This window comes from Pyxicephalus adspersus, chromosome 3 (genome assembly GCF_032062135.1).
Source record: "Pyxicephalus adspersus chromosome 3, UCB_Pads_2.0, whole genome shotgun sequence".
Taxonomy (NCBI): Eukaryota; Metazoa; Chordata; class Amphibia; order Anura; family Pyxicephalidae; genus Pyxicephalus; species Pyxicephalus adspersus.
In genome coordinates this window covers 112077736-112091465 of record NC_092860.1, presented here as the reverse complement: position 1 = coordinate 112091465, position 13730 = coordinate 112077736, and the positions used below count along the sequence as shown (strand labels likewise).

The following is a 13730-nucleotide window of genomic DNA, read 5'->3' as shown; positions in this document are numbered from 1 at the left end:
GGGTTGACTGGAAATTCATGACTCATACATTGTGTTATATAGGTCTAGGGGAGAAGATGTTGAGTTGGATTAAAGCTATATATCGTACTCCATCAGCATCAGTGAGGGTTGATGGTACAAGACAGGGTAGCCCTCTGTCCCCTCTAACTTTTATTCTAGTTCTGGAACCTTTTCTGTGTCAGATCAGGGCCGCTAGTGATGTAAAGGGGTTACAGATCTCAGGGAAGGAACATAAAGTGGCTGCTTTTGTGGACGATCTCCTTTTTGCGATAATAAACACGGAGGATACCCTCCCAAATTTCCTTAAAGAACTACAAGAGTACGGTAATCTGTCCAATTTTAAGGTGAAACATTCCAAATGTGCAGCCCTAGATAACTCCCCCCCACACACCATTAAAAGCCAGTTGGCGGAGAACTTCCTGTTTAAATGGGAAGAGCCCGCTATTAAATACTTGAGAGTCATGATCCTCAAAAATCTCCATTTCATCTATCACCCAAATTTTTCACCTTTCCTACTGGTGATGACCAAAGATTTAGAGCAGTGGAATAACCGCTTTCATGGTTTGGTAGGATACAGGTTATTAAAATGAACCTACTTCCTAGGTTGCTATATCTATTTCAGGCCCTGGCCATAACGCTACCTCAATGTTTCTTCAAACAACTGCCCACAAAAATCTTTAAACTTATCTGGAGTAACAGTAGCCCTCGCATAAATAGAAAACTACTCTTTAGGATCAAGTCCGGGGGGGGGGGCTGGGAGTACCAAACCTGAATTTGTACTACGCAGCCGCGCATTTAGTTAGAACCAATATTTGGGGTGCAGATGGTAACTCTAAATTGTGGATGCAGACGGAAAAGGTGTGCAGTACCATTCCCCTTCAAACATTACCATGATACCTGCGCCAAATCAATATTTCGATAGAGCCCACCCCACTTTCCCGGCCACCATCTCGGTTTGTAGGTAATACTTTGATTGTGATGCAATCTCACCACATCCTAGCCCCGTTACCCCAATTCTGGATAACCCAGGTTTTACTCCTGGCATGCTACAGGGTGGTTTTGACTCACTCAAAGGGACTATCCAGATCTAGACATTTTGTAGCAGGAAGGTCTTTGTGTACACCAACTGACCTAATTAACCCTTCCCTATGGGCTGGATTTTTGGAAAGAGGCGCAACTGTCTCATTTCCTTAAATTACTGAAGATAGATGTAAGATGTGACAGACAGCTTAAAGTTTTTGAGAGAATGTTCAGTGGGGAAATAAACTCCTGCCATGCCCTATCGGCTCTGTCCTTTCTGCTGTACATGACACCAGATGATTACATACCTACCTATTGGAAAGGATGGGAAAGGGAACTGGGAATGAGTTTCACCCAGGATGAGATACTGTCACAAAAGTTCAATGCATAGCACCTCTCAAGAAACGGGGCACAAAATTTAAACACGTTGGTACAAGACCCCTGATAAATTGCACATTGTTTTCTTGCTGTACCAGATGTATGCTGGAGGTGTGGGAATCATAGAGGCACAATGCTGCATATTTTCTGGTCATGCCCGCGGCTAACTGGGTTTTGGCAGGGGGTGAGGAAGGTATGCCAGGATTTGATGCTAAGAAAAATACCCGACGACCCTGGGTTCTTCCTTCTCCCCCTTCATGATTGGTCCCAGAAAGCCTACGACAAATCAGTGGTAACATTTTTGATAAATGCTGTCAGGACCTGCATTCTGAGTTTGTGGAGAAAGGCCACAAGCCCATCCATGGGTATATGGATACGTAAAGTGAATGAGATTAGGTTGATGGAGGATTTAACTGCCAACCTATATAAACGAAGTGGGAAATTCCTTGCTGTCTGGTCACCCTGGCTAATTTTTCAGGAATCAGCAGAATTTAAAAATGTTGGGAGAGCAGACTGGAGGGACAGGGCACACTGATTTTTCCAGTATTCTATTTAAAGGGTTCTGAGAGGAGTGGGAGATGAGTGTCTGATAACAGAAGGGAAGGGTTTTGTGACGTTGACATACTTTTTCAGGTAAATGGCAGTGTTATTGATTTTTTTTTTATTTTTGATATGGATAACTTTAGTTGTTGAATTGTAAGGGTTCTATTCTCTTGTTTATAGTATTTTACTTTATTTTGTTTGTATGTTTGTATGTCTTATTGATACTTGGTACAATATGTACCAGAACTACACATTTTTGATTGTAATAATGTGATTGATGATTGTTCTGTCTGTTTTTGTTATGAAAATACAAAATTATTAAAAATAAAATGTTTTAAAAAAAAATTTGAATGTAAACTAATTTGGGGGTTACACTCATTTATTAAAAAAGAGAACATTTCAGCCCAAACATTTTTTTTTCTGGTGTTTATTTAACTTTTCTTTTATTGTTTTTTTCTTCTTCTAAGTGGATCAAGAGGATATGCTTCCTACAGGGTTGTTACCTATGAGGAATAATGTCATTGAAGAATATGCTGGAGATGCCATAAAAGAACTACCAATATTAAGCAGGTAAAAACATGTTACTGGTAATTGTTAATGCTTTGGTATGAATAGTGTCCTAATTGTTATAATTGTGGGGATAGTGTTTTAGTAAACTTTGTGTAAATCAAATAATGACATTTTTTATGATCTTTAACATGCCAGTGTAATTTCATTAGTCATGTTTAATATCTTTTTAAAAATGTTTTTAAGTACATAATACACAGAGTTGCTGTCAATAAAGTCCTGTTCAGACACTTCCTGTTGACAAGGCAGGATAACAACACACGCTGCCTTTTTCTAAATCGAGCCCCTGTGTTCTTATGTTACGGGATAACCTGGGTAATCTAACAAAGAATAGATTTTTTAAAAATCATTTGCTGTTAGTTGACAAATGTTTCCAGTTCTGTACCAGATCAATTCCAGGTTTGCTGGATCACCCAGGTTCTCCCATGATAGTCTTCTCCAGTCTTGGAAAGCTTTATTAAATCAGGCCATATGTAGTTATTCTCCACTGTTGTCACCATAAGTACACCCACCATGAGACATGCCATTCTACCATCCCATGTGAAGATTTATAGACTGGAAGTAAATGCAGACATTTGATTACACTGGGGCAGAAAAAAGGGCAGAAACAATAAAGACAAATAAAAATTGTATTTCAAGCATTATGAAAACATACTGGAAAACAGAGGTTGGCTGTTTTTTTTTTTTTGTAAAATATTATAAATTTTCCTAGTCAGGGAGACTGTCCAGTCATTGTGCTTGGATACTTTCAGAAACCTAAGTGAAATGTTTGTTGCTTGTGTACTGATACACATACAGTACTGAGCTACTAGTAAGGCACCTAGTCTATTTTATCATCTATTTTAATGTCAAAATATTAATATAAAATACATAAAGATAAAAATGTCATTTTAGCTTTTAAAATAGTTATAAATAGGCAGAGAAATCTGATATCAAAAACAGTTTGACTAAATAATTTCAATGCACTTCTTTTCTTTGCATCCACAAAAAATACTTTAATGTTTTTTTCTTTTTTATCATTTAGCCATGATCCTGTTTTTACGTCACTGTTAGGTAAAAAACCATACGATGAACTTTTGCATTGGCATTCAGGTCGTCCACTTAGTGATGACTATGACAGGACAAAAAATGAACAACATGGTAAGAAGTAAATCAAACAACTGTATGGTGACGTCATAATGATTTTGTTACTGATTATGTATGCTAAACCACAAAATATTTACATAATAATATTTACATTATTAAAGCACACAAGTTACATGTAGAATTATTTTTTAATTGAGTTAGAAGAAAGACAATTAACTCTTACCCTTATACCTAGCTAATTTTCAAATCAAGGATTCCTAGTTTCTCACATTGCAGTACATGTTAATCTGGTTTTCAAATTCACCCAAATCCTACACTAAATACAAAATATCATGTTTTATTATTCTTTATATATAACACTAGCAGTCATATTCTTAGCAAACGCTGACACAAACTGGACACAAAACTTATTGATATTGCCTTTGTTTGTCTTTCCCTCAGGAAGGCTAAACCACCCCCATCACTATTCACTGTTGTTTGATATTTCATGTCAGGTGTTTTCCTTGTCTAAAAACAAGCTAGCAAGCCACATTTTCCCTGTTTTTTTATTACTGTTTTTGTGTTGGTGACATGATCTAGCTACATGGTGTGTTTATTGGTAGGGACGTTAGATTGTGAGCCCCTTTGAGGGACAGCTAGTGACATGACTATGGACATTGTGAAGGGATGCATAATAAGTCAGTGCTAAACAACAAAATACTGGATAATAATAATGTTCCTACTTTCAAAAAGGTTTTGTTCTTCCTATTTCCTAAATGAATATTAGGAAACTATTCTTAGTTCCACATATCTCCCTTTTCACACATGTGTCTGCCTCTTTTAAAATTGTCTCCACTGACTACTTTGAAAATGTGAGTCATTTGGTCATGTTTACATTTTTTAGGAGGGAAATTTAGTTACCACTTGCCATACATAGCATTAGAGAGATTACATTTTTAAATGCTGGGGAATTTCCTACCATTAGAAAATGTAAATAAGCCACTTAGTCTAATAAGTGAAGTCCTATAAAGGACTTAGTACCACTAGATATAAAATATTCAGACTAATATCCATAGACACAGAACAGTTAGCATTTCTCTAGTGATATATGTGTCATTTTAAAATAATATATTTTTCAAATATAGGAATAAAATATAAATACAAAAAAGCATAAAAACAGTGTTAGTGAAACATCAATGACAGAAAAAAGTCCACGTATAAAAGTCTGCCAGTTCACAAGAACAATCTCATGAGTTTCTAAAGTCTGTCCGTTTCATTTTATTCTCATGTTCACTACATACGTAAGGTACAATACCTCCCTTTCTTCTTATGATCTGCAAGGTTTTGTATGCAGCACTAACCACCCCAATAAATCCTTTCAAATCCCATGCCAAGGAAATACATTTGTAATATCTGTCTACTGAGAGCAAAGCCATACTCTTACAATTGAGGATAGCAGACCTCTCCTGCACAATGTAATTCTTTTTTAGTAATACCACCCTATGATATTAACATTCAATCAAACATAGAAGGAGAAAGCAGGAATCTCTGACAATTTAGCATATCATAAAAAAATGAATTTTGAAATGAAGTGGTTTATGCCCAACATTACCAACAGAAAAAGATATGTGTCAAAAACAATAGCAGTCTTTCTGTTGTTAAATCACAAAATGTCACCAATACACCTTGTTTTTAATGAATGTATTGTTATTTAAATTTATACTTGTACAGAGTATCATACTAGAATAATTTGACAAATGCTTTTTGCACAGACATGCTAAAAGACAAATGGGCATTAAAAAGATATCAAAAACTGCAGTCTTTTAACTATCGCTTTGGACAGACACTAGGGGTGAAAAAAGCAACAAAAATCTTAGTGCAAAATGACAAACCAGAAGAAAAAAAGTGTGCATATAATGTTCCCGAGAAGAAAAAACAACATCATGTAAGTAATCTGCAGATAATACATTATAAAGTTTTTGTCAATTTTCCTTCCTATTTTTAAAATTAAAAGTTCCTAATAAAGCTGTTGTACATTGTTAATAGTCCTTGTATCTATCTATCTATCTATCCATCTATCTATCTATCTATCTATCTATCTATCTATCTATCTAATTTATAATATTAATATTATTATTAATAATAATAAAATTATTAATAAAAATAACAGTATATAGCTCCAACAAATTACCCTGTGCTGTACATTAAATAGGGGTTGCAAATGACAGACAAATACAGACACAGGAGGAGGTGAGTACCCTACCCATAAGAGCTTACAATCGTATATATACCTGTGTTGGGATCCAGGTATTCGCTCTGTCATTCACACTGAAAAGGGACTTTTAAGACATCACTATTATTCTCATATGCATATTTTCACAAATATCAAATTATCTTATATAAAAGAACATCATTTTAATATTTAAAACATTATAACAAAGAGCACCAGTCATAATAGGGTGTTGTCCATAAGGAACGTGAAACAAGGAACATAAGGATGGTGGCTATTGTGTATATCATACATATTAGGATCTGACTGTAAAATTTTCATCATTTATATTATGAACATAGGTCCTTCTATACAAAAACTCTAGCTAGGTAGACCACCTCCCACAAGTAATAAAACGACAAAAACCTTCAAACACCCAAGCCATCGGGTTGAAAAAACCAGCGAGTTTCAGTGGTACTGTTCATAAAAAAAATTGTCATACAAACTTTATTATTATAAAATTCATAAAAACAATTACTCTTTCAATGTACAACAAAATTAGAACAGGTTGCAAAAAGCAGAAACAATACAAAAACATAATGTTTAAGACCAAACCATACTTAGACACAGCATTTTAATATAATGATTGGATGGTAAAACGAACCCCATTGAAAAACATGTAAGTATTAAAATCCCAGAACATGAGTAGAGACCTAGCTGTGTCTAAGTATAGATTTGTCATTTTGTGTTTGTTTTGATTGTACTTTTTGCAACCTGTTCTAATTTTGATATACATTGAAAGAGTAATTGTTTTATGAATTTTGTAAGTTTAAAAAAATGTATGACACTTTTATAATTTTATGATCAGTACTAAGGAAACTCCCTGCTTTTTTCAACCCATGGTTTGGGTGCTTGAAGGTTTTCGTCTGATTGTAATATTTTCATTTTATTAATTTTATTGTATTTTTTCTTGTGCTATGCAACTATATTGTATAATACTGTGCACAATTTTTTATACGCAGTTGTTGTGCATTCACTCTTTTGCAGCTGACCACCTTGGAACTTTTTATTTAATTCATATACCGTAATTTTTGTCATCCCTAATATTAATTACCCTTCACTAGAATATAACTACACCTAGGGTTTGTGGCAGCAAGTGAAAAATTTTCAGGTCCCTCCACCAGCAGTATTTGTAATGTCATTTTACCCCCCCCCCCCCCAAATGTTATTTTTTTACTTTATTGAAGAAAACTGTAGTAGGCATGAGACTTCATGGTAAGGGGCAGGGCTGTAAACTGTAAATTGGACCACAACCAGACTCCTTGATGAATCCAAGATGGTTAGAAAGCAGTTCATTCCAGTTGAATTCATTCATTCTTTGGCTACATGTTAAAAGTTTATATTTTTGGCAGGTGAAAAAGAAAGATCAAATAATTGAAGAAAGACTAAAATTGAGCAAGGCTGTTAAAGAAAACAAGGAGCAACAACAATGGAACAACTTGGCTCCATCTTTGAAAAAAGAACTAAGGGGAAATTTCAACTCTGGAATATCAAAGTTTGATAAAGCAATCCATTCTTTGCAAACACAAACTGTCAAATATCAGGCACGTAAAGAGTTACTAGCCATGTGTTTTGAAATATGGACTGAACACTGCAAAACTGTGTGTAAGTATTTTATTATACAGTGTTTTTGTAAATGAATTTGACCCAATATATAAAAATTGACAATGATTTTACATAACTTTGTCCACATTGTAAACCATCATTTCTGAATGAATACTTTGCTGTAGAAGAAAGAGTTATATGTCTCTGACCAGGCATTTTTATTTGCCTGTCTTGTTTGTTGTTTGTGATATTGTGGTATTTGTTTCTCTTTTATTTTTTTGTCCCCCAAATGAACAGAAAAAAAAGCTCTATGTAACCTCCAAGTCAGTCTAGCTTGAGTTTACATGGGACTAACAATTCTCTCCTCCCGGCCATGCATGGAGGAGATTTGCTGTTCAAGCAACAAGCATTGTGGAAGAATGTCAAGAAGACAATCACATGCTCCCCCATACTAAATCATTTTGGGTATTCTTCTTTGTCTAGTGGGCAAAGGCCAAGAAAGTGAACTGAAAAATGTGTAAGCAGGGTGTAGCAAATTAAGCAGACCTTTGCTTTGCATGGGCAATTATTGTTCAATTTGTTCATGTTTGTGAAGTAGTTTCTCTATGTGAAAATATATTTTGTTTCAAATTTACTGCTACATTTAACAGTCCTTCCAATGCAGTTTTTTAATTTACTGTTTCTGGCCCATTTCTTACTGTAACCTTAAAACATCAGTATAGACAAGCATCTAAATATGCATTTCAAATACATATGCAAACATTTGTACTTGTCAAAAGATTTGTAATTTATCCAGTCGTCCCTGAGAGACACTATACAATGTCATAGCTATGTGTCATTAATGTACTGATGTTCTTGTATAGTCCAAGAAACAGACAAAAGGTCTGTGTCCTGGCCTAAACTAAATGACCTGATGCAATTAAATTACAGGACCTGGACATAATTTCTAGTAGGTGTAGCTTGATCTCTTTTTGTTTGTGTGCTACACATAAAAAAGCCATAACTAAATAAAAAAAAGCCAACATTAGTGAGCCTAATGCGTGCTCATTATAGTGTATGCCACATTTTAAATCTACTAAATATTTACTATACCACTACAGTGTTTGCCAAATTCTAGGCTGGCCAGATGCATGATATTGCAGAAATTACAGAGAAGAAGAAATGCCAAAATATACAACCAATGTAACAATTTAATCAGCCTAATAAAATATTTTGTTTTGAGTAAAGCAGACATTCGTTTTTGTCTAACAAGGCAATATAGTTCATGTCTTATTAAGTTATCCTTGTTTCGGTGATCTTATTTTCACTGTAGTTTTCATATTTCCTTAGCTGACTGCAACTGACTGGGGTCTTTTGCTTCTACAATGTGTTTCCCTTAAGGTTTGCTGTGTTCTGCAATCCATCCTTCTACACACCAGTATTAAATTTGTATTGTCCATTCCTTTCTCTAATTTTTATTCATTTATTTACATTCCAGGCTCTAGTCTGTAAACTGTAGGGATTGTAAAAATGCCTGGAAACAATCAGGGTCTGAGGTGCAGCAGACACCACTTCTGGCACTAACAATCATATTTCAACCACAGTGATTCAGATCGTGCATTCTATGCGTTCCTATATTTACTGAACTCTTTCACAGCCAAATAAATTCTGTAGAGTACAATTCCCTTTTCACGATACCTTGTGCTGAGGCCATTAATAATCCCCAACTGCGTTTTGCAAGGTATGATGCAATGATCACAATTACGATGAGGGTTAATTCAGAAATCTTGAGTGATATATGATTTTCTGGTTTGTTGCAGCTGAAGATCAAAGAGATATGAATTTTGCAGTGCAAGTTATGAAGATTATACAGTCCATCGTGGCTAATCACAATGATATGTTACAAGAAGCAGATAAACACAGGGTAGCTGGTTATCTTACTCAACTGGGTTTTCAGAACCTGGCCTGTACATTAAAAGGATCTGAGGTATTTTGCTTTCATCATTTATTAGCTTTTGTTATCTAAAATTAGTCAGTTTGAGTACCAGACATCAGACACCAAGACAATATGTGTCAATGATTTTTCAGGTAACAAGCAAAGAATGTAAAAAAAATAATTATGCAGTTGGAGTTGGTTCGGCTCGTTTTCAGATGAAGTACATGGGACCCTACTTGCAGAGAGATGAAAGGAAAGACCCTGACCCGAGAGTTCAACATTTTATACCAGATACGTGGCAGGTAACAAATACAGTGCAAGGATAATGACAACATAAATACCCACACAAAAACAGGACACACATTCTAGAACACAAGCAGGCAACAGCTGAAAGACATTCAAGACAATTCAACATCCGAAATAGCAATGTAACACTTGGACCCTAAAGTTAAGCTCCAATCAAATAGCTACAACAGTTGAAATATTTAGCATCTGTATAGTATCCCTTGAGATGATTAATTACTTTGACCCTGTAATGTGTAATCCTTCCTAGCCCTTGTGGCATCTTTATAGGAGCTGCAAAAGATCTGTCCTTGAGGGCCATGAACAAGAGGGCCATGGGCAAGAGCTTCTGATACTTGTTTTGAGGAGTCAAAGTGTGCAGAAAAACAGGACTAATTAGTTTCAGCAAAGATCTATCAATCTAAAGGGTGCAAAAAAAAAAAAAAGTCAGGGCTGTAGTTACGTCTTAGGATTTACACAGTCCTACTACACAGCACATCCAGGTTGGAGACAATACTTTATGTAGTTTGTTGCCCCCCCCCCCCCCCTTCTCACCAATGTGTTATGGTTCACCTATGGTGATATATTTTCTGCATTTTAGGAAACAATCAGACACGAAAATCTATCTACACTGAGATTTTCCAAAGAAAGATTGGTGGATAAATGAAATATATTGCCCTTCAATGCTGTACAAGATACTGTTTTTTAAATAATATTACATACGACAATGGAGATCAATGAGATCTTATAATTTACCTAAACATGTAACTTCTTACTTTAATGCAGTAAATATATCTCCCTAAATATGACCATTTCTGTTTATTGACAGAGGGAACTTCTTGATGTGGTTGACAATAATGAATCTGCAATTATAGTGGCTCCCACCTCTTCAGGAAAAACATATGCCTCTTACTACTGCATGGAGAAAGTACTCAGACAAAGCAATGATGGAATTGTGGTTTATGTAGCTCCTACTAAGGTAAGCTAATGTCATGCTTTGGCCTTAGGGATCTTTAAAAAATTAACTTTATTTAAATAAAACAAAACAACATAGATCCCACTGACCTATTTGCATTAGCATTCTACTAACTCTATTTCACTTTTCTTTTGATGTCATTGAGCTAATATTTAGACAAGAAAAACATAACCCCTAGTTGTTTGTTTGTTTGGAAGGCATACTATGTATATGCTTAATATAATTGTTACTGTTTCATTGGCATCTGGAAAAACTAGGGTGAATATTAGTGCTCTGTTGGTGCGCTGTTATGTGTGTGCAGCATATATTGGTTATCAGTTTAAAAATGAATTCCTTTACAGGTGCTTCTTATTCATTTGACCTAAGTACAACAACAGAATTAAGTTCTGTTTGTGACTTTATCAGTTAAATTTTAAGGACAAGTTTTCACGTGTCTTCTTGGTCTAAGTATTTGACTGAAGTGGAATTATAGCATAATCTCTCACCTTAGTGTGCCCTTGCCACTACTTGGCAATAGACTTTGTATTGGGTCCATTTGCCAGTGTCAATGTCATTTATTTTCTGGGTAATTTTAATGTGTTAAACTGAACCTATATCAATTTTATCTGATATAGTATAAGACTATAGTGATATCTTTTGAAACTTTGGAAAATCCCTTCAACAAAATTTGATTTGATTATTTATCAAATATTAAGGTGATTGAAGCATTGGTCACATTACTTGTAATTGCATGTCGGCTCACCCTGCGTACGTGAATGGGCACTTGTATTGGTTTGAAATCATCAGTTTTATGTTCCCATCTGTGTTTGTACACTTTAATAAGCCTAACTTTTAGATATATCATTGATGTTTTAAAGAAGTTGCATTATCTTGTATATCTGTTCTTTTTTATTTAATAGGCACTTGTTAACCAAGTTGTAGCCACTGTATCAAGTCAGTTCCAGAAGGATCTTCCAGGTGGAATGGCTTTATGTGGGGTTTTTACACGTGATTATCGCCATGATGCATTAAATTGTCAGGTGTGTATAATCCATTCCTACACGTTTTACCGTTACCAACTGAACTTTTAAGTGTGTGGAAAAGCAATCTTTGGAGCCTATATCCATTTTTTTAGTTACTGTGTCCTTGCTTGGGAGATTCACCCTTTTATTTGTCTTGGCAACCATTATGACACAGAAGGAAATTAGAAGGGATCCAAAAGTTGAGAGGTGGTATCATAACAAGAGGTGTAAATCTTCCAAAAAGGGAAACTATTTAAGATGGGACTTGGGATAATTTATTTCTGTAGCTAAAACAAAACAAAAAGTTTTATTTATGCATACACCTAAAGCAAAGTTAAGTGTCTTCTTTTACACATGATAAAAAATAAACAGTATCAAAGCATGAAACAAAAAATGTTTCATTAGTCATTCCATATTGCTTGTACCTTTAAAAAAATATAAACATTCGCTGAAAAGGTACTTTTAGTGAATTAACTTTAAAAGTTATTTTCAGATTTTAGTAAGAAAATGGTACAACAATCTACCTGGTTCTTTTAAGTAACCATCGGGGACGACCTGATTGGAAACTCTAACCAGTTTAATCCAACCCGAATATATAATTATAATTGGTTAAAAACTATATTTATTTGCAAAATATCTAAAGTAGTGAATTATGACCTCAATTTTACACCAGGGAGGGCGGGATGATTCATGGTACCAAATCACTAAGAATTGTCAAGAAAGGCTGGGGTCGAGGCAGGCAGAAAGCAAGAAATGTCAGGAACAAGCCAAGATTCAAGAACCAGAAATCCTGGAAATAATCACTGGTGACACAGGGGCCACCACAGACACAGGGTAACACAGGAGACACTGGAAGCAACAGGAGGCACAGGTGACACGGAAGGCACGAGGAACACTGCACACACAGAGGGACACCAGAACAGCACAAGAGAACAGGCAGGGAAACACCAGACTGGGCAATATTGGGTTAACACATGAGCTGGACAGGTAAAGCACTGAATGAATCAACAGGTGTGGAGGAAATGCTCAGCAGAGCTAGGGTGCTCGGCACTAGTGGAGACATGTTGCTCAAATGCAGAGTGCTGTGTCTGAGTTAGCTAAGTAGCCAAGGGCGATTAAGAGGCTATTTCCTGATTGGCTGGCAGGGAAAGCGAAACTGATTAAATCTGAAAGAGTCAGTCTTGTGACAGGTTCACCTAAATCATACTGAATAAATCTGGAAGAGCAGACATGCTTGGGCTCAGATCTGCCTGTATGGGCAGGAGAAAAGTGCCTGCACTTTAGCGAGGAAAAGGTAAGTGTGACAAAAAAGCCAGAAATGACTAAATATAGACATAAAAAAGAAAACAGAATGTTTTATTTCATTTTTTTTAATTGTACCTACAGACAGAATTGTGTTACATACCCAGCATACGTTTTTCTTAGAAAACAGATATGACCCAAAATTGAGCATAAATTGGAGGTAGTTTTAGGTCATGTCAAGTCCAACTAGATAAAATGAGAATACAAAAGATATAATTTATTTTTATAGGCATGGTTTTATTTATCTGTTTATGTGTTTTTATACAGGTGCTGGTGACAGTTCCACAATGTTTAGAAATTCTTCTGTTATCTCCCCACCGGCAAGATTGGGTGAAAAAAATCAAATATTTAATATTTGATGAGGTAGGCTGGATTGCAAATTAAACGAGTAATGTATGGAGTAATCAAAAACAATATTATGAAATGTAATGTATCGCAATGTTCTAACATCTAGCCTAGCATCTGCATCAGGACCACTGCGAATAGAGCAATGCCGATGTATGTAGTAATCATACAATCAGTAGATCACCAAACCTAAATAGCTATAAACTGCTGCTGTTAAGTAAATCTTTACGTTGACTTTTTAGAAATGAAACACAAGCTTAGAAATGTTGTGATTTAAATATCTGGAAATGTATTTACAATACAAGGTACACTGCCTGGGAGGAGAAGTTGGAGCAGAGGTATGGGAGCACCTATTAGTCATGATTCGCTGTCCATTCCTGGCATTATCTGCCACAATTAGCAACCCAGAGCACCTTACTGAGTAAGTATTTATTACTACAGTCTCTTGTAAATGCAAAATCTGTGGTCAGTTCAGTTGTGAGGTATCCCACACATGTCTCTTAAATATTTACACCATCTTGT

General features: G+C 35.5%; 1 protein-coding gene across 1 annotated transcript in view; it reads left to right on the top strand.

Moving 5' to 3' along the window:
* The window catches only part of LOC140327460 (probable ATP-dependent RNA helicase DDX60), a 68528-nt gene that overhangs the window by 21236 nt on the left and 33562 nt on the right, over nt 1-13730 (top strand). Inside the window, exons 11-20 of the mRNA XM_072406844.1 lie at nt 2409-2511; nt 3533-3648; nt 5346-5518; nt 7195-7447; nt 9187-9353; nt 9455-9604; nt 10414-10563; nt 11460-11579; nt 13131-13226; nt 13514-13629. Coding sequence (XP_072262945.1) covers nt 2409-2511; nt 3533-3648; nt 5346-5518; nt 7195-7447; nt 9187-9353; nt 9455-9604; nt 10414-10563; nt 11460-11579; nt 13131-13226; nt 13514-13629 — 1444 coding nt within the window. The remainder of the gene's footprint in view (nt 1-2408; nt 2512-3532; nt 3649-5345; nt 5519-7194; nt 7448-9186; nt 9354-9454; nt 9605-10413; nt 10564-11459; nt 11580-13130; nt 13227-13513; nt 13630-13730) is intronic.